The sequence below is a fragment of the Nyctereutes procyonoides genome, unplaced genomic scaffold (assembly GCF_905146905.1).
Source record: "Nyctereutes procyonoides isolate TBG_1078 unplaced genomic scaffold, NYPRO_anot_genome, whole genome shotgun sequence".
NCBI classification, from domain to species: Eukaryota; Metazoa; Chordata; class Mammalia; order Carnivora; family Canidae; genus Nyctereutes; species Nyctereutes procyonoides.
In genome coordinates, this window is record NW_026575042.1 from 32,280,672 (window position 1) to 32,302,707 (window position 22,036).

Sequence of the window (22,036 nt, forward strand, 5' to 3'; positions counted from 1 at the left end):
TGGTTAAGCATCCAGCTCTTGATTTTGGCTCAAGTAGTGATCTGAGGGTCATTAGATCAAGCCCCGCACCAGTCTCTGCACTCAGGGGGGGAGTCTGCTTGAGATTCTCTCTCTCCCTTTCCCCTCTGCCCCTCCCCTTCTCAAATAAATAAATCTTAAAAAAAAAATAAGAGCATGCACTAAAGACAGTAAGATAGGACGTGCTAGGTATATTTGGAGCAGGAGAGTAGTAGTTATGGAGACATTGTCTCTAAAGAAGGGACACTTAAGTGGAGACCTGAAGGCGGATGGTGCTGATTGTGGGGAAGAGCAGCAGGGATGGCATGAGCAGGAACCCTAATGCAGGAAGAGTTTGGCTTGGGAAAGGACTGAGGGGTCGCCAGTCACTGTGGCTGGCAGGTGAGGCAGTGGCTGATCCCCCGGGGTCCCAGGGGCCATGCTAAGGAGTTTGGAGCTTTTCCTTAATGAAATGGGAAGCTGTTATAGAGCTTGAAGCCAGGGAGTGGCATGGCCTGATTTATGTCTTGCAAAGACGGCTCTAGCTCCTGTGTATAGAAAAGGGGGGGGGGGCAGGTGCTGGGAGGCTGTTACAGGTGATGGATGACGGTGACTGGGTTAGAATGGAGGCAGTGGAGATGGAGAGGCGTGGATGGCTTTGAGATGTAATTTAGAGATGGAATCGACAGGGAGGAGAGAGCGGAGCGTTCAAGGAGAGGGATGAGGGTGAGAATGGGAGGGAGAAGGGCACAGTGAGCAGCATGGCCAGCTACCAGCAGAGGCTGACAAGCAGCAAGGCTGTAGCAACTCGGCTTCTGTTGAACCACTGAAGCCCATCTTGATCCCAATGTCCTTTGTGTCTCGTTACAGCAAAATGACGGACAGTTCACGGTGATTCAGCTGGTGGGGATGCTCAGGGGTATTGCCGCGGGCATGAAGTACCTGGCCGAGATGAACTATGTGCATCGGGACCTGGCTGCTAGGAACATCCTGGTCAACAGTAACCTGGTGTGCAAGGTGTCCGACTTTGGCCTTTCCCGCTACCTCCAGGATGACACCTCAGACCCTACCTACACCAGCTCCTTGGTGAGTCCTTCCTGATACTCTTGGATAAAAGCATGGCATGAGTAAAAAGTGGCTGCACACGTGGCTGGGCTAGGGACCTGTGGTCAGTCACACTGTGTGGGATTGGGACCTGAACTTCTCTCTCTACTGGGAGAGGCAGGTGCCATATGGAGAAACAATAGCAGCTGGTTGTCCAGGCAAGCATTTGGGCCTAGGCCATAAGGAAGAGTCAGGAAGTCTGCTCGGGAGTCCTGGTGTTCCTTGGCCAATGGAAAATCATTGGGCATCAGAGGGGAATCCAGGCAGCTGGACAGTGGCATCAGAGACATTCATGAGCAGAAGTAGGTGCTGGTGGGGTTGGGTACTTGGTCACCGGGCAGACCCTTGGTGCCTTTCTCTTCTCCCTGTCTGGGCCTTCCAGACAGCTTGAAGTACCATCTGCATGATGAGTACTCTTACGCTTGCATTTCCTGCTCAGCTTCCTTCTCCACAGTCCAAGCAGCTCCGGTCACCTATGGCCAGCACCTAGCTCATACAGGTCCAAAGCAGAGCTCTTGTTTTACTCCATTTTCCTCCCCAATCTCTGTGTCTCAGTGGTTGCACCAACTCAACTAATGAAGGAAATCTGGGAGTCAGCCTTGATTTCTCTCTGCCTCACCATCCCGTCCAAGCCCTCCATGACTCACACCCTGCTCCTTTCTTTCCTTCTCTACAGCCCCCACCCTATTCCAAAGCACCGTTCTCTTTGACCTATTCCCTTCTAGTAGCTTCCTAACTGGTCTCCATGGTTTCCTCTTGTCTCCTTATGTCCACTCCCAATATATTATTATAAAAATAAGAACAATACAGAGAAGTAAAGGGGAAACAAGGTAACCAAGAAACCACAATTGCCCTGAAGCATCATGTAGTAAGTATTTTAGGCTTTGTTGGCCAAGAGGCAACACAGAGGATATTGTGTAGATAATCAAATAACCATTTAAAATATAACCCTTTAAAAAGATATAAATACCATTCTTAGCTCACTGGCTATAAAAATCCAGGTGACCAGTCAGTAGTTTACCAACCTCTGTCCTGAAGCATCAACTTTAATAATCAGGTGTGTCTCTTTTCACATTTTTTTCATTGTTCAAAATTTGAAATTTTTTATTTTATAAAAATGAGATCATACTATGCCTGTTTTTCTGCCTTGCTTTTCTCATGGGCATTCTTCCTGCCAAACTGCTTTTCTAAAAGTTTGTGAACAGTGACTTTCTGCTGGGAATGTATGGTGCCCATCTTCCCACATCCTTACCAGCACTGAAGGTGATCAATCTTTAAAAATTTGCCAATCCAAAGATGAAAAATGACACTTCATTTTGTTTAAGTTTGCATTTTCAACTGACTGTTAGAGATATTACTTTACTGTCTTTTCACACAGTTACTGGGATTCATGTTTCCTATTCTGTTAATTACCTGTACATGTCTTTAACTATTTTTCTGTTGGGTTGTTTGCTGGTTTCTTAGAAATTTGTAGGAAGTCTTTTTATATTAGGGATGTTAACCCTTTGTCTCCACATATGATACAATTAGTTCTCCTACCCCCCATCTGTTGTCCTTCTGCTATTATTTATGATATTGTTTGGCTTCCAAAAGTGGTTAATATTCATAACAGTCAATAATATGCATCTTTTCTCTCTACGTCTTCTTGGGTTTTCTGGTTTACTTAAAAATTTCTTTCGCTCCAAAGTTATAAAGTGCTTTTTAAAGTTTCCTGTACTATCTTATTGGGGGGGGGTTTCTCTGTATTTAAATATTAAGCACACTTGAAATTTATTTGTTTTTCCCAAGATTTTATTTGGAACAATTTCAAGCATACAGAGAGCTTGATAGAATTTACAGAGGATAGCCATCTATCTACCACCTATGTTTTAGAATTAATATCTTGCTATGTCTGTTTTATTATATAACTATCCATCTGATCTGTTCCTCTGTCCATTCTTTACTCCATCTTATTTTGTTGATGCATTTCCAGAGTTCATGTTTCTGTTGGCCATCTGTATGTCTTCTTTGGAAAATTATCTATTCAGATCCTTCTCCCATTTTTTAAATCGGTTTGTTTGTTGTTTTACTGAGTTACATGAGTTCTTTATATTAGATATTATTGGATATATGATTTGTAAATATCTTCTCCATTCAGGAGCTTGCCTTTTCATTTTTTTGATAGTGTCTTTTGCTGTGCAGAGGCTTTTTAGTTTGAGGTGATCCCGTTTATTTCTGTTTTTGTTTCCCTTGCCTTTGACACCAGATGCAATACAAAGCATTACTAAGATTAATGTCAAGGAGCTTATCACCAGTTTTCTCCTAGGAGTTCTATAGTTTTAGATCCTACATTCAAGTCTTTAACCCATTTTGAGCGGACTTTTGTATATGACATAAGATAATGGTTCATTCTTTTGCATGTAGCTGTCCAGTTTTCCCAACACTCTTTATTGCCCTTTCCTCATTGTATATTCTTTGCTCCTTTATTATAAATTAATTACCAGATAGGCATGCATTTGTTTCTGGGCTCTCTATTCTCTTCTTGTTTTTATGTTTTTATGTCAATACCGTACTGTTTTTGATTACTCTGAGTGCTTTGCAGGATAGTTGAAAATCAAAAACTATGATATCTCTGGCTTTGTCCTTTTTTCTCAAGATTGTTTTAGCTATTTGAGTTTTCTTTGTGATCCTATGTAAATTTTAGAATAATTTGTTCTAGCTCTATAAAAAATTCCATTGGAATTCTGACAGGGATTGATTGCACTGAATCTGTAAATTGCTCTGGGTAGTTATGGACATTTTAATAATATTAATTCTTCTGATCTATTAAAATGGAATAGTTTCCCATTTGTGTCTTCCTCAGTTTCTTCCTCAATCTCTTATAGTTTTCAGTGTACAGGACTTTCATGTCCTTGGTTAAATTTTTTCCTAAGTATTTTATTCTTTTTGATACAATTATGAATGGGATTGTTTCCATGATTTCTCTTTATGATAGTCCATTATTAGTGTATAAAATGCCACATATTTTTGTACATTAATTTCATATCTTACAACTTTACTGAACTCATTGATTAGTTCTAACAGTTTTTTGGTGGAACATTTAGGGTTTTCTATATAAGGTATCATGTCATCTGCAAATACAGCTTTACTTCTTCCTTTCCAAGTTGGATGATTCTTATTTCTTTTTCTTGCCTAATTCCTCTGGCTAGGACTTCCAATACTATGTTAAATAAAAATGAGGCGAGTGGGCATCCTTGTCTTATTCTGGATCATAGAAGAAAAGCTTTCAGCTTTTCACCACTGGGTATGATATTAGCCATGGGCTTGTCATACATGACCTTTATTATGGTGAAGTACATTCCCTCTATACCCACTTTGAGAGTTTTCATCATAAATGGCTGTTGACTTTTGTCAAATGCTTTCTCTGTGTCTGGAAGTGATCATATGGTTTTTATCCTTCTTTTTGTTAATGCTGTATATGACATTGATTGACTTGTAGACATTGAACCATCCTTGCATCTCTGGAATAAATCCCACTTGATTATAGCATATGATCCTTTCAATGTATTATTGAATTTAATTTGCTAATATTTTGTTGAGTATTTTTGCATCAAAATTCATCAGGAATATTGGCTTGTAATTTTCTTCTTTTTTTATGGATCCTTGGTCTGATTTTGGTGTAGGGGTAATACCAGTCTCATGAAATGAGCTTAAAAGTGTTTCCTGTAATTTTTTGAAAGAGTTTAAGAAGGATATGTATTATATCTTCTTTGAATGGTTGGTGGAATTTACCAGTGAAACTATCTGGTCCTGCACTTATACTTGCTGGGAAGTTTTTGATTAGTGATACAATCTCCTTACTAGGAATCAGTGTATTTAGATTTTCTGTTTCTTCATGATTCAGCCTTAGAAGATGGTAAAGTCTTTATTTCTTCTAGATTTTCCAATTTATTGTTGTATAATTATTCATAGCATTTTCTTATAACTTTTTGTTTTCTGAGGTATTAGTTATAATTTCTTTTCTTTCATTTCTGATTTTATTTGCACCCTCTCCCTTTTTTTCTTGGTGAGACTAGCTAAAGATTTGTCAATTTAGTTTCTTTTCGAAGAACCAGGTCTTAGTTCCATTGATATTTTCCATTGTTTTTTAAATCTCTATTTCTTATTTATGCTCTGATCTTTATTATTTTCTTCCTTCTACTAGCTTTGGACTTTATTGGTTCTTCTTTTTCTATTGCCTTTAGGTGTAATATTAAATTGTTATTTGAGATCACTCTTGTTTCTTAAGTTAGGCCTAATATTGCTATGAACCCCCATCTTAAAACCACTTTGCTGCAGCTCAGAGATTTTGGTTAGAAATGAATAAGTCTTAAGTGTACATCTATTGAGTTTTAACAAATGCATACAACTGTGCAACCCAAACCCCTGTCAAGATACAGAACATTGCCTTCACACTAGGAAGCTCCCTCATATCCCTAACCATTTCACTCTCATCCCGCCCCCACACCCAGAGGCAACAATTGTTCTGATTCTTTTTTCAACCATGGGTTTGTTTTGCCTGTTCTAGAACTTCACATAAGTGGAATCAGACAGCATATTCTCTTTGTGTTTGGTTGCAGTCTGTGAGAGTCATTCACACTGTTGTGTGTAGCAATAATTTGTTCCTATTTATTGTAAGTTCACTATTTATATATCTATTCTTTTGTTGATAGACTCAAGGTGTATTTTCAAACTTCTTTTTGAGTATGTGTTAGGATCTATATTTTTATGCTGTTTTCATACAGGTGAATAGATAGTTATGTCAATACCATGTATTAAATATGTTATCATATTTTATTGAATCACTTGTCATCCTTGTCATATGTTAAGTTGCATATATGAACTTTGTTTTGATTCTCATTTCTGCTCCATTGATGTATTTGTTTATTCTATGCCCAGCCATATTGTTCTGGTTATAATAATGTTAGTATGAGTTTTACTACCTGGATTATTTTGATTATAATAACCTTAGCAAAAATTTTGCTGTTTGGATAAAATAAGTTATCTTTCTCTACTCCTTTAAGAAAGTCTTTGTTAGCTGTTCTCAAATCTTTTCTCTCATATGTGATTTAAAATCACTTTTTCCAATTCTAAAACATGCACATGTATACCTATACTTACATTTGGAGTTTGAATGGAACTTGATTTTACCTTTGAAAGGACTGTGAATCACCTAAATAATTATGTGAACCAAATATTTGTATATGCCTTATGTTAAAAGTATTTTAGGTAAAGGATTCTCCACCTGATTTTCTTGTATACATTAGTTAGATCATCTATTGCAATTTTTGTTTTTCTTCTAAATGATAAAGCTTACCAACCCCAAGATCTAAGAGCTCTTAGTCTCCTTCACAGTTGTTATGTTAACCTGACTCACTATATTTATTATATTATTTCTCCAGGCTCGCTTTTTATCCAAAACAGAAACAAATAACATGTTTGCTGATCAATTTGTGTTTCTGAAAATACAAAGAGGGATCCCTGGGTGGTGCAGTGGTTTAGCGCCTGCCTTTGGCCCAGGGCGCGATCCTGGAGACCCGGGATCGAATCCCACATCGGGCTCCCGGTGCATGGAGCCTGCTTCTCCCTCTGCCTATGTCTCTGCCTCTCTCTCTGTGTGTGTGACTATCGTAAAAAAAATAAAATAAATAAAAATAAAAATAAATAAAAATACAAAGAATTTATTCACATGAAAAGTTATTTATTGAACATCTACTATGTGTCAGTACTGCTCTGAGGCTAGGCACACAAATAGGATCAAAAAGAGACATTTCCCACACATCACTCACAGTGATGAGGAAAGAGACTTTTCCTTAATGAGGAAAGAGACTTTAGTTAGACACATAGGCAAATAAGTGCAAAATTACCTGTTGAGAGAAGAGCCCTTGTGTTCTGTGAGAACTTGAATAAAACAATAAGTAACAATATAATCTGACTATATCTAGGGGGATGAAGGAGGGCTTCCAGAAGAGGAGATGGTACTCCAACAGAGATTTGAAGAATAAGTCACCCAGATGAAAGGGGTAGGTTAGAACACTGAGAGATATAAATAGCACATGCAAAGGCCCTGTAGCAACAGAGAAAATGGAACATTAAAGATGTTCAGAGGACCCCTATGCCTGGAATTTGGAAAAAGAGGAAGAAATTGGCCAAAGAGTTCAGCAGCAGCTTCCTGGACCCTCATGATGGAACTTAGGGGCTTCAAGCAATGGGGAATAATTTTAGGACTGTGTGTGTGTGTGTGTGTGCGCGCGTGCACATAGATGGATATACATGACCAAAAGGTGATGAATTTGCATTTTAGAAAAATAACCTGGCTTTTCTCTTGCCTTTCCCTTACAATCTCTTCCCTTCTCATCTTTCAAAACAAAGCAAAATACTTTATTGGCTTTCTTCATTTCATCTTTCACCAAAAGGCCACTTGGCAGGCCCAACCAAGATAGATGTATCAAGCAAAGGAGGCATGCCTAGAATCTAGACCCACGTTTGAGGGAGCTGGCAGCCCAGCAAGGTTGGGAAATTATCTATTTACAGGGAGATTGGGAAATATATTGGAGATAATGGGAGTCATTGGAAAGGGAGATACAAATATGGAAAACATGAAAACTAGAATGAATTACATGGTGTTGAATTGGATTTGAAGACATTGGTGTGAATTTGAGGTTTTTAATATATAAAGAGGTAGAGAAAAAAATGCAGAGTGAGAGTGCCTCAAAGCCATGACACCACGTACAATACAATTACCTATATGTAGAACCTGCGAAATTGTTCCACTGGTTCCTGAGGCTCTGTTAATTATTTTCCCCAATTTTTCTTCTCTATTCCTTATAACTATCTTTAAGTTCATTGATTCTTTCATTTGCCATCTCCATTTTGCTAAAAGAAAGTTCATCTAGTGATTTTTTTGATATTGTCTTTTTTAGCTTTTATGGTTTCTTATTAATCTATCTTTTATAATTTCCAATTCTCAACTGGGGTGTTTTATCTTCTATGCATTATAAGCATATTTTTCTTTACCTCATTGAGCATAGCTATAATAGCTGCTTTAAAGCTGAGGTCGTCCTGAGGCTGGCATCTCTCTTTCCCATGAAAATGGGTCACATTTCCCTGGCTCTTTGTATGTCTAGTAGTTGTGGATCACACACATTACGAACGTTATGATGTAGAGCCTCTAGGTGCTGTTACATTGATCGAGTGTCAATGCTTCTGATTTAACAGGAAGTGAACTCGGTTAGACTCAGCCTGCACACTGTCATGTCTGCAGTGGGCAACAGCTCAGATTTCAGCTCCTGTGGTTTTCAGTCTGTGTCATCCATGCATGATTCAGGGGTCAGCCAGAGAATCAGGAAAAGTTCATATCTGGAATTTGGGATTCCTTCTTCATGGCTTTCTTGTTTCCAGGGAGTCCTCCCAGCCCCAGCTCACCAGCCACCTTGATTATCCTGACTCCTTCCCTTGGCTCCTCCAGCCAAAAAAGGGGTAGGATTTTCAACTGGAGTTTTAGCCACAGGGCAGAAGGTCCTCAGAGCAAAATCGCAAAAGGTGAAACTTGCCTTGTGCTGTTCAGTTTCTGGAATGCTTAGAAGTTTTCCTTTATGTTTCTTCCTCTTATTTCCTGTCTCTTCTCTTCTATTTTGTTCTTACTCACTGGAGAGTCTGGTTGTTGGAAGCATCACCCCCACACACCAAAAGTGGAACCTTCAGCTCCTTAACCCTGAATCAGCAGTTCCCTAAAACAATCCTTAAGACCTCTGTATTCCATCTTAATTCTCCTATTTCATGCAGTTCTTTCAAGACCTTTAAAACATCATCATCTTCTAATACATCTTGTTTTGCTCTTTAAGTGAAGACCTCATTAATAGCTATTAAAGTTTTCTAGTTTTCCCTATTTGGCCCTCAGCTTTTATCACTTATTCTGTCTTAATTCTCCACCATACTTTTCCCCAGGTCTTCCTTCTTTAAATTGCTATTTCTAGCCCCAGGATCATTTCTTTCCCACCAGGCTCCTGGAATAATGAACAGATAGAGAATTTGTTCCTTTGTGCTTTCTTATGGTTGGAATCAACCCACTAAACTAAGGAGTTCTGAGCTGCTGTGACATTCCCACCCTTTAAGAGGAACAGATACTTGAGCTGGGCTGGGGTCTCACATCTGTATGATTCACAGAACTTTATTTTGGGAAAAAACGTGTCTGAATACTGGAATGAGTGTTCACATTCCCATTCCCATCTGTCCTGATTTTCCAGGGCAGCCATAACAAAATACCGTAGTCTAGGGGGCTGGAACAACAGACTTATTTCTCACAGTTCTTCTAGACCCTGGAAGGTCCAAGATCAAGTTTCTGGCAGATTTGGTTCCTGGTGAGGGTCCTCTTATTGGCTTGCAGATGGTCGCCTTCTCCTCGTATCCTCATGTGGCAGAGAGCAAGAACTCTGGTCTCCCCTCCTCTTCCTCTAAGGACACTGATTCCATCCTAGGGGTCCTTCCCTCGTGACCTCATCTAAACCTAGTAACTTCCCTAAGCCTTACCTCCAAATCCCATCACATCGGGGGTTAAGGCTTCAGCACATACATTTTGGACACGAGCATGCAATCCACAACACCGTGCTTGTGTGAACAGCCTCCTTCTCAAGATTTGACATCAGAGGTCACATTCTGGTCATTATTCGTCCTGTCTTCTGTTACCAAGAGGGGGGAAAAAGGCACACACGTACCAGGAAAGGTGCCACATGTCTGATGAACTCTTTGTATTGGGGGCTCATGTGCACACTCACAAACCCCATCTGCACCTTTTATCAGCCATGTTGGTGGACAGAGCCCCAACAGGATCCCACAGATCTTCTCTGCGTGGTGGCTTTCCGTTGGTTAAGTCAAAAGCTATACTCCAACGTGGTTTGCTTTCTGTTCTTTTCAGTAGAGAGAGACCCCATCCAGTCCCTTTGTGAGAAAAAAAATCTTCCCTCCTTAGTATTCAGCTAGGTTCCCTCTGCCAAAGTAGTGTCAACTCTCCCATCCTTCAGAGCCGCGGGCTGTCTCTCTGAGAAGTCTCCGGCCTTGCTCCGTGCCTTCCCTTGGCCTTGCTCCCTGCAGGCCCTCCCTGTTTCATCAGGAACTGCGCTCCATCTTCAAGGCGCCTCTGATCTCCCTCAGCCCCTTCTCCTTTGCTCCTCCTGCTGCTCCTTCCTCTTGTCTCAGGCCCCAGCCCCTCCCACACTGTGTTTCTGCAGCTTCTGATGCTTTCTGCCTTCGGAGCCCGCCGGTCTCTCCTCCTCCTTGCTTTCTCTCTTCTAATGTCTGCTGGCATTCTCTGCCCCCTGCCTCCTCTGTGAACCTCAAACAGAGCTGTTGCCTGGGCATCTGCCCCTCCTGGCAGGAGGCAGAAGCCATCTTCTCAGACAATTTGCCAGCTGCACCTTTGTCCTTCTGTGACAGTTGTCTCCTTTTGCCAGCTCTTCCTTACCTGCTGCGCTGCCTGTTGCTGTCCTCCTTTACTACATGGAGTGCCCGCACCGGCTCAGGGACAGCTCGGCTGTGGCACTTCCTCTAGGATCTGCCCCTTCTGTGTCAGACTCATCTCCTGCTCCCTTCTGGGCCCTGGGCTCCGAGGGCCCATCCTCGCCCTGGGACCAAGGACCGCCTCTCCTCGAGGACAATCCGTGTGGGCACCTGGCGCCCGGCTCATCCTGAGCCTGCTGGGGGAGACCAGGCCTGCCCTGCCCTCCCCCCATGTGCTCTGCAGAGGCCCTTGTTCCCCTGTGATGAATTTCAGCCATCCCATGTCATGATGGGGGCAGGACCCTTGTCTCCTCCTCTCCCACTGCCCCCCCCCCCGTTATTCCCATGAGTTACTGTCTAGGCTGAAGTCTCCATCCTCGCTGTGTTTCTAGGGGACAACATCTGTTTCAGCCACAATACGTTCTGCGCTGAAACCTGTAGGGCCTTTGCTTTCACAGAAAATTGTATTTTAATTCCATGTTATTATGTTGCCCATTTGAGCCCTATCTTCAGCAGTGTCAGTGAGGAAAGGAGCAAAAAGACCCTCTCTAGGACTTTCTTGTTCTCAGACATGCAGTATAGTTCTTTGACATGATAGGAAGAATGCAGGACTTGCATCCAAACTATGCTCCGTAAATTTGGCCTTAGGTCTCCTCATCCATCAAATGGGATTTGTGAGAACTTGTGAGATTCATAAGACCCCATGTGGTAAACTGGAAACAACCCCCAGATCTGGTCCTGCCCTGGTCACAGCTTATATGACCATTGTGGGTGTTGCCATGAGTGCTTTCCATGCTCTCCCAACCCATAACCCATGGAAGACACACACAGACATACATTCTCAAGGAGAACTGGTAAAAAAAAAAATCCTCTAACTTTCCCTATTCCTAGTCACTCTGAAACAGAAAACAATAAAGCAGAGAGCCTCCAGAATCCCAGGAAAAGATGACACTCACAAAAGACAATTAAGGGCTCTTGTGACAAGATCGCTGTGGAAGGATTTTGAAGAAAATTTCTCAGGAGAGAGCAGGAGAAAAGGCAGCTGAGTTACTGTATCCATTGCCACGGCAGTGTTCACATCCCATTGTGCACCAGGAACCCCGGAGAGCTTGTGAAAGCACCGATTTCTGGCCAACCCCTCACCCCCCACAATGGTTTCAGGTCTGTAGGTCTGAGGTGGTGCCCAGGAAGTGCATTCACACAAGCACCCAGATCATGCTGATACCACTACCCGAGCACCACACTTGGAGAGCCACTGCATTGAGACTATTTTAGGGAGCATACTTTTACTTCACATACTTGCATTGCAAGAAATGTCAATTATTTTTCAAAAAGCAAAGCAAGTCTGACAGAGTCCTCATCTTGTCAGTCTGGAGAAGGAAATGTATTTTCCATCATCTTGGAGCTCTTCCTCCCTCTCCAACCCCAGGGGAGTGTGAAGGCCCCGGGGCCACATGTATACACCGTGTCTCTGTGTCGTCGTCGTCTGGAGCCCCTGTTCCTCTGGTTCAGTTTCACCTTTGTCTGAGGAGGTGGGGAAGGCATGATCCTGGCAGAGGTCCCCACCACAGAGCCCCACACCAGCACCTGCTTCCAGGGCTCAAGGTCTTCACTCCGATCCTGCCACTTGGCTCCCCTAATAACCGAGCTCCCAGAGTCTGATCCCCTCTCCCATCCGTCAGCTATTTGGAAGAAACACAAAACAAAACAAAACTAAAAATATTAATCAGCCCTAGAGATCCTGCAGTTGATATTAAAGAGTTGGGGTCAGATCTGTGATTACCTTCAGTCTGAAGATTCTTCTGGTCCATAGAATAAAACTCATATAAATTAACAGTTCAGTCATGTTCATTGTCACGGTCATTAGTGAAGAGGCAGCCCATAAAGTGGGGTTGAACCCAGAGAGGGTTTTCTTGCTTTGGGTTTGTTTGGCCCCCACCTTTTCTAAGTAAACAAGTGCTTAAGGAAGGAAGATATTTCAGGGAACCTGAGGGGATCACCCAAGTCTAGGATGGAGAGTTCTTATCTCTCTAAGGAACTGGCTTGGTAGTCTTTCAAAGGGGCAATCCACGGAGAAAAGATTGATGGAACAAAACCTCAGCCTCATGCCAGGCTCTGAGCCCGACTTGCTCAAAAGAGGGTGAACAATCTGAGCCCCCTTCTCTCTCACATACCCCAGAGGAGAGGTGGACCCACCTCACTGTTCCCCAAAACAGCAGGGGACCAAGGGTGGAGCTGGGAGCACAGGCTTCTCCAGGCTGCCAGAGACTTGCTGTACCACCAGGGGTTGGCAATGCCGTTCACAGCCCTCCTGGGGGACAGACTGGGTAGGTGACTCTGTAGTGAGGACAGGAGGACTCTGTGAATTTTCCTAAAGCCTATGGTGAGCAGCTACTGTCAGCAACACGCACAGAAGGCACATGTGTGCTTGTGTGTGCACACACGCATACACCCACACATAGGTAGTACAGCATACACATAGAGATGCGCAAAAGCATAGTCAGAGACACGCAGAGAAATGCACACACCTGGACTCCCCAGAGGCAGCCACCCACAGGCACAAACCTAAGCGGGTGCAGGGTGATAGCTGGGCGGTCTCTTTTGTTACCGCTGAGGAATGGGTTCCATGCTGTAGTACTGTACTAGACTGTTCTGTTTTTGTTTTTGTTTTTTTTCTTTTATAATGTGCCTAATCCTTAAAAGGTGCAAGGAAAGCAGAAAGTTATCTCGAAGATAATACTTCCTGCAGGGCTTCAGGAGAAAGCTCCTCTGCCTACACTTTGCAGTTCCGACTTGAGGAAGCTGCTGCTAACTGGGTCACCATCTGTCTGACAGGTTTCAGCGCAGGCTGGGACCTTTGTCCTTCGAACGAGGAAGGTCTGTTGGCTTTCTGTCCAGTGACCGCAGGTCCAGCGCTGCTTCTCCCCTCAGTTCCTGGTGGGTTTTTACATTTAAGCCATACTTCTCCTCCCTGTCTGATCCATGGCTTCCCTCAAGAGGCCGTTTTCAAATTATGATTCCTCACTCTTCTTTCAATCATTGAGCTTGGATAACAGGCCATCTCTTGGGTGGATGGAGAGTGGAGAGGAATGAAGACAAGCAAGGAGAGGAGGGGAGACCCTTTAATTGCAGCCAGAATAAAACCGAGTCCCGGTCCCCTGGAAATTCTTCTATAGCATTAATTAATCTGAAGGAGGAATAATTCAAATGCCACTCTGCCCCATGCTCTGCAGCTCAGATCATTCTTCTTCCAGCAGCCCTGCCTCCTCTTTGCTCTGATATCTCTCCCGGGTCACTTTGTCACCACATGCTCAGTTAGGGATATCAGGCCCTGACTGAAATGCCCTTTTGAAGAAGACTCAGCGTAATTATTATTAGTAAGGCCAGTATATTATTAGCACAAGTGAGATGGGGATGGGATTTCAGAACCCCCAGGGGCTGGAGTGAGGCTCGAGTCAGGTTTCTCTGGAGCGTATCTCTCTGTTCTGAGCCTGGTGTGTGAAGCCAGGCAGGCAAAGCCCTCCCCTCTCTGTGCCTGTCATCATGCCTGTCACCACAGAGGAGGGGCCAGCCGCCTGGGTGTGGGCCCATGCAGTGCCTCCACTAGCTGCTTGCCCAGCCAACACATTCTTGTGAAGCGCTTAGTATGTGCAAAGCACAGCAGTTAACAAAACAGACGGTTCCTGAGCTCCTTGCATTTCCTTCCTGACAAAAAAAAAAAAAAAAAAAAAAAAGATGGACATGAAACAACTAATTAAGCAATTAGCTGTGTAATTATGGTTACACACTGTAGGGAAGTATGCATCATGTATATATCACAGGACCCCGAGGAAGGAACACCTGGGCTGAAACCCAAAGATAGAGAGGAGAGAATTTGGGGGGACAGTATGGCCAGTGCCTCATGGGGCCTGTCCCCAAACAGGACACAGGCTCACTTCCTCAGCAAGGACAGAGTGCGAAGGCGAGGAGTCTGTTGGCCGAGATTGTGCTCAAGCTCAGAGCAGGGAGAAGCAGCTCTCCTGTAGGAACAGCCATAGGATGTTGTGAGAGGTGACAAGCTGGGGTGAGTCAGCACCAAGAAGTAGGAATTGTGTGGGCAGCTCAGGTGGGCCCATAGTAGCTTGGATCCAAACTATGAAGTCTAGGGTTCTAAGAAGAAAGGAAGAACCAGAAATAAGACCCCAGATGCTACTCTTCAGAGACTGGGCTGGGGAGCCCTGTGAAGAAATGCAAGGTTGAACTGTGAGGGTGCCTGGGGTGAAGCACTCCCAGCAGAGGGTAGTGAGCCTTCTCAATGGAGGTTCCAATGAGAGTCCATCAAGAAGTTAATGAGCCAATCAATCAAGGATCATTGATTTCCGGCAAGAGGCAAGGACCTCTGCTAGAGAAAGAAACCAACTTTACTTATTTTTAATATGTTGATTGGCAGTAGTATTTGTAAATCATTCACTAAAATGTAGGCTTATTTTCCTGATTCGATGCTTAGTAAATAAAAGTGTGGAACAATAAGCATAGAGGAAGGAGATGGCTTTCAGTGGAGGTGAGACGGGGATGGAGAAGGCTCCCAGATGAATTAGATAGGAACTAAGCAGTAAAACCGGCCACATAAAAGATACTCAGTGACTGCTTATAGGCTGGCTGGCTGGCTGGCTGGATGGATGATGGGTAAATGGATAAGGTTATTATGAAGGCTCAGAGCCTGAGAGTTTTCTAGAAAGAAGTAATAGCCTGATCAGAATTGAAGAGGCAAAAAAGTAACTCGTATGCTCATTGGGTAGTGAACAGGATAATTTGGCTGATGTTGGGAAGGGGTGTGCTGGCCAGTAAAATCATGCTATGTTAGACCTCGAAAGGCCCTGTTATCAGATGAATTGTATTCCCCCCAATAAAAGATACATTGGAGCCCCTACCCCATAACTGGTGAATGTGACCTTATTTGGAAATAAGGTCTTTGCAGATATAATCAAGTTAAGATAAGGTCATACTAGATGAGGGTGGACCTTAAAATCAATCGTCAGCATCCTTATTAGATGCAGAAAATTTAGACAGATGCACGCAGCGTAAAGATGGCCATGTGATGACAGAGGTGGAGATTGGAGGGATGAATTGACAAGCAAAGGAAAGGCAGGGGTTGCCAGCAGATACCACAAGCTAGAAAAGGCAAGGAAGGATTGTCTCCTGCCAATTTCAGAGGGAGATTGGCCCTGCCAATGCCTTGATTTTAGACTTCCAGACTGCAGAACTGTGAGACAATAAATTTCTATTGTTTTAAGCCACTCAGTTTATAATACTATGTTACAGCAGCCCTAGCAAGCTCATGTGAATCCTAAGAGACCAACTCTACCTCTATCACTGGACAGGTGGGCAATCAGACGAGAAAGGATGGAATGTAGTACACAACATGGAAGGTCTTGGATATACATCTGGAACTTACCCACAGTCAGGAGAACCTTACTGCATGATAATTAAGGAAAAGCTAAATAAACAAACAAACAAACAAACAAAACAAACATATTATAATCCCTGTTTGCTAAATTCATGAAGTGGTGGTACATCTTTGCAGGAGCACTGCCTTCAAAGACCTATGGCCTAAGGGGTTATGCAACAGGGACTTCGCAAGTTCTGAAAGCTCTGACCAGCCCTGAGATTCTGGAAGTCTTTGCAAACCTTCTTCTAGTTCTTCAGGAGTCCTACCATTGGTAGACAAGTTGATTTGGAGGGTGGAGGTGCCTGTCCTGTGCACCTGACCTAACAGGGCCTTCTAACAGGGCTTGGCCTATGAGCCCTCCACGGAGCAGAGCTGCCTCACAAAAAGAGATCTGTGGGTCTAGCAAATCTCTCTAAGGTGAGGTGTTTCTCCTGGAAAGGGAATGTAGGCCCTTCAACCCAGCCCTCTAAGAGCACACAGAGGCAAGAGTGATTTTCTAAAGACCCCAGTAGCTCAAAACCAGCCCTATCAAGACTGAGCATATTGCACTTTCTCTGAGAAAGCAGAATTCCAAATCCAAAAGCAGCCAAGACCCTCTCACCCGGTACAGTTTACAGATCCAGGGGTTAAAAAAAAGAGAGTAGGAGTATGAGGGAGAGAAAAGACGAGAGAGCGGAGTGAGGAGGGAAGACCAGGAGGACACCTGATCAAAGGCCACTGGTGAACTCACTTGGCAGATCGTCTAGCTGCAGGGAAACAGGCAGGGAGGATTTTAGAGGTGAAGATTTTATTTTAATCCTCCCACAAAAGCATTCAACTAAACCCTTTCCCTGGGAGAGAGTGAGAGAATAAGAAAAAGGAAGAGAAGATTCTCTGTGCAAAGATCCACGTAGACCTCCCCTAACGTTGCTCACTTAGAGAACACATGCCATCTGGGTGTTTGATAAAAAGAAAACTAAGGAAGGGTCCAAAGCCGTGGATCCGGCTCGTGAATTGCAAGCTGCCTGCCTCTCCTCGTGGCCAGCTCTCTGCTTTGTTGGAGGCGGATAGTTCTTTTCTTGGTCAGCGCTGGCTAGGTTCTCAGAGTGACCTGTCAGGGCTTCATTTGTTGTGTTTTTTTTTTTTTTCTTGTGGCCAAGGAGCTGAGCAGTGGGGAGGGGAGAGGCGAGGTGACCCAGCTGACCAGAGCAAGGCTGACCTTCTATTCATTTATCATGTGAGAATTCACCCCTAAAATGCAAAGCCTCAACCCTCCTGTGCCTGGGGCCGGCCCCGTAGCTTCATATCTTGCTGCTCCATGCCAGATGGGTCAAAGGTGCCTGCTTTTGTCCACACATGTTTTCTGACTTCATGTCTATCAGAGGTGCTTATTCTGGGCACACACCCCAGGACTCTGAGCCATGACTTAGACAGGAGTGGCCATGGGGCTTGACTTGAAGCTCCAGAATGTTTTTAAACTTCTCTGGAAAGAAATTCGGCCTACCCCAGGGATATAGAAGATGGCAGGAAATCTGGGTGGACTCCACCCCAAAGTGCCAACCAATGTGAGTCCATGTGCTTTTAAAACCAGCACCACCAATCAAATGGTCTTAAATGGCTCTGATATTTTACCCTGAGCAATTGAAGTGCAGAAGTTTGGCCAGGAAATGCTGGGGTAGAAGAGGGAGTGGGTGGGTAGAGGGAAGGGGAAGGGGAGGCCCTAATAGGGGGAGGGGCCAGTGTACCTCCTAAATTACTTTTTTTCCTATTATACAATATGGTTCTATTATCTTAAAACGATAATTAGTATTCTACAGTAATTCTCGGTATTAGAAAATTATTTTAGTAAGTAAATAAGACACTATCACTTACAATCCATTATTCAGGGGTTTTTTGGTTGTTTGTATTGGCCTTTGATTCCCATTATCCTACCAGTAATCATTATCTTCAATACAAACACACTAAAGTCATCCTTTCCTTGCTTTATTTTTCAGTGTTTTCATCAGATTTCAAATCATATAGTGTAACTCGGTCCAGTAGCTCTAATGACAATTTCAATGCATAGGACTTCACTGCAGATAATTCTGAAGGGTGGTCCCCTCTGCAGTAATAAGGACAAGGATGAATTTTGAGCCAGAAAACGTGGCTTGGGTCCTCCTCTGCCAATTATTAACTTGGGGTAAGCCTCTCTGAGGCTCCATTTCATTATCTATCAAATGGGAATAGTGAAAAAAAAAAAGGTAAAAAAATGAGAATAGTATATTATATGTGGTCTATATCACATTATTGTAAAGATCAAAGGAAAAATATTGTGTTGAAGGTGATTTAATAAATTTCTAAAGCCCTATAAAATATAACAAAATAAAAGTTACCATAAAAGCTGATGAAATAGAGTAAGTCATTCTTAATCTCTGTAAAATACATTTTTTTCTCCGATTGGGGGAGAGGGGGTTGTTTGTTCCAATGACACATGATGTGCCAAATATAATTAGCAGTGTAGGAACTAGTTCCATTCAGTAACACAAGTGGCAGATCTTAATCTAGCAACTAACCAATGTAATGTAAAGAACAGAAATTTGGACTGCAGTGCTATCGAAGCCCCTTGGCTCGACTATTAACACATTGTGTAACCTGCATGAGATATTTACTTCAAGAGCCTCAGCTTCCTTACCTGTAAAATGGGGATTAAAATCTAGGTCTCAGGGAAGCTCGGGTGGCTCAGCAGTTTAGTGCCTGCCTTCAGCCCAGGGCCTGGCCTGATCCTGGAGACCTGGGATCGAGTCCCACGTCGGGCTCCCTGCATGGAGCCTGCTTCTCCCTCTGCCTGTGTCTCTGCCTCTGTGTGTGTGTGTGTGTGTGTGTGTATGTGTGTGTGTGTGATGAATAAATAAATGAAATCTTTAAAAAAAAATCTAGGTCTCAGTATGATTGTGAAAGCTGGAGGATATAAAATATGTGAAGTGGGATCCCTGGGTGGTGCAGCGGTTTAGCGCCTGCCTTTGGCCCAGGGCACGATCCTCGAGACCCAGGATCGAATCCCACATCGGGCTCCTGGTGCATGGAGCCTGCTTCTCCCTCTGCCTGTGTCTCTGCCTCTCTCTCTCTCCCTCTCTCTCTCTGTGTGACTATCATGAATAAATAAAAAAAATAAAATTAAAAATAAATAAATTAAAAAAAATAAAATATGTGAAGTGCCCAGCAGAGTGGTCAGTGGCCAGTGGATACTTGACAAATGCCCATATGCTCTCACCAACTCAGGTGCCTCATAAAAATGGGAGTGGAAACATAGCCTGTTCTGTTATAGTGCCTATTCCTCAGTGCAAACTCCCTCATTCGGTGACCAGCAAATGGGGGGAGGATGTCAGCATAATGGGGAAGTCCTATGGTTTCATCTAATCTTGACTCAGGATATTTATGTCTTTTTTTTAAGATTTTATTTAGTTCTTGGAGAGAGAGATGGAGAGTGAGTAAGCAGGGGAAGGGGTAGAGGGAGAGGGAGAGAATCTTAAGTAGAGTCCATGCTGAGTGAGGAGGCCCACATGGAGCTCCATCTCAGACCCTGAGATCTTGACCAGAGCCAAAATGAAAAGTCAGAGGCTCAACCTGAGCCACCCAAGCACCCCGCAGGGTACTTATATCTTAAAGCAATCAGAGACAAGTTTTCTTACAAGGAAAGAGAGAGCCTTAGCATAATAAGAAGAGCTTAAGTAAAAAAAAAAAAAAAAAAAAAAAAAGGACCTTGACAGAAAGATCTTTCTTTTGTGCAAATAGTAGTTTCATGGTTTCCAGAACTGCTGTATGCTGTATTTTCCACTCTTGTTACCTGGTGAATCTGAAGATGTGGAAACTGAAATATTTTCCTTTGTGTTAAATTTTAATTTGGGGGCAAAAAAAATCTACCCTCTGGATCAGATTCGTAATTTTGATGGAACTGATCTCCATGAGATGTGACCACTACGCCCCCACCCACCCAGCCACTCCCCAAGGACCTCTGTCTCCTATGAGGAAACACAAAATCCAGGGCTTAGGCTGTAGAAACAAGGACGGATAGGCTGGTGCAAAGGCAGATCGTAATTTACCCAGGCTGCTATTTCTTTATTAGGAGTGTCGTGTTTTTGTTACATTTTGAATGGTCGTCTCCAAATGTAATTTTTTTCTGATAGGCTGTGTTATTTTATTGTGTCAGTTGGCAGAAAATGAGGGTTTTTTTTGTTTTTGTTTTTTTTCAAAATGTATATATGACATTGTAACAGAAAAGCCTGGATTAGGATATTAGAATCTATTCAGTCAGTTTCAGGAAGCGTGCGTGCATTTAGGTGTGATCAATACTTGAACCATCAACAGGCCTAGCCATTTGAAACAGGGAAAACTTTTAGGGTCCTTCACAAAATCAAAATTAAAACAATTACGTTCTTACGTATAGGTGAATTAAAGGCAAGGAAAACAATTGTGATGTCACCTCTTGTACATGAGTCTGCAGAAAGCCTCTCTACTCCTGTGGCCAGTGCTCTTCCCTCCATGTCCTGTATTAATAGGGATTTTTCAAGACTTTCATCTCCTTTCCAATCATGTAGCATTACTCGGTCTGAAAGGTCCATTGACAGGCAGTTCAGTGCATAGGACTTCCACAGTAAGTAATTATGAAGGGTGGTCAGGGACCCTGCTGGGTGATGGGGACACACAGCTGGGCTCCAGACCACTACTCTGCTTCAACCATGGCAGCTTCTGTTTTATCAATTTTAGATTCTGAGCTTTTACCAAGCTTTCCTTTCAAACAAGTGTTTTGCCACTACTCGTATAGTATTTGGAAAGTATAGGCAATCAATTGTGATGCTAATAGGTTATTTTATGTGGTCAATATCTCTGTCCCTAATCACACTTGTTCCAGGCCTTCCAGAGAGTCTACAGGCCATGATAAATATTAGTCTTTGAAGAAGATCCCAGGGAAATTGTATTACATTTTAGGAGCTTCCAAGCTAGGATGCTGTCCATATTACTTTTTTTTTTTTTTTTTTTTTTTTTTTTTTTACTGTCTGCCTTGAAACCACAATAGAAATGTCTTGGGACTCTCCTCTCTGGCTTCTCTATAAGAACAACTTCAAATGAAATGCCAATTTGGTCAGAGAACTCCTCTAGATACCCAATCAACTGAGAAGGAGATTTTTTCCAACTTTTTATATGAGTAAGAATTTCAAAAAATGGCTATGATCTCAATTTGTTAAAACTAATCTCTCCTAGAAGTGAATGCCCTCCAGGTCCTGCAGTCTAAGGTCAGGTCTTGCAATTGGCTGTTCTTCTTCAATCTGGAACAATTCCACTGTCTTTCTTTGTCTTTCATGACATTGACTTTTTTTTAGGAACACAGTCACTTTTTTTTTTTTCATTAATAGAACGATCTTCCTTTGGGGTTTTTCTGGTATTCCTCATAATTAGTTTCAGGTTCTACATTCTTGGCTATAATCCTACATAAGTGATGTTGTATATTTCCTAGGTTGTCATTCCTCAAGACATACGAGGTCCATGTGCCCTTCACTGGCGCCATGAATTTTGATCACCTGGTCAAGGTTTTGTACAACTTCTCCACTCTGTATTTGCATACAGTATATATTACATTTTTCCCCCTGTGATAACTGATAAGCAATCTGTGGGAAGAAAGGCTGTGCAAACATCCTGCTCTTTGTAGAAATTTCCCCCCTAGTTTTAGCATCCATTGATGATTCTTATCTGAACCAATCTTTATTATTATGCTGCAGAATGATGTTTTTCAACCCTAGCCACCATGTTATACTTGTCATTGATATTTCGGATGGTAGTTCCATAATCTGATTAAATGTTCCAAATGTTCCTTTACTCTGCTTGGAAAGTCAGCTGAATAACATTCTGAGGATCACATTCTCTTTGATTTTTGCCTGGGAAAGTTTTGGAATGACCTTTGGCTAAAAACATTAAGATTCTCACCTGTTCCCAATTCCTGTCTTAGGCTGTTGACTCGCAGACCTGGTCTTGTTCCATCAC

General features: G+C 42.8%; 1 protein-coding gene across 1 annotated transcript in view; it reads left to right on the top strand.

Moving 5' to 3' along the window:
- EPHB1 (EPH receptor B1) overlaps window positions 1–22,036 on the top strand; it is a 431,779-nt gene that overhangs the window by 382,357 nt on the left and 27,386 nt on the right. Inside the window, exon 12 of the mRNA XM_055321648.1 lies at window positions 868–1,083. Coding sequence (XP_055177623.1) covers window positions 868–1,083 — 216 coding nt within the window. The remainder of the gene's footprint in view (window positions 1–867; window positions 1,084–22,036) is intronic.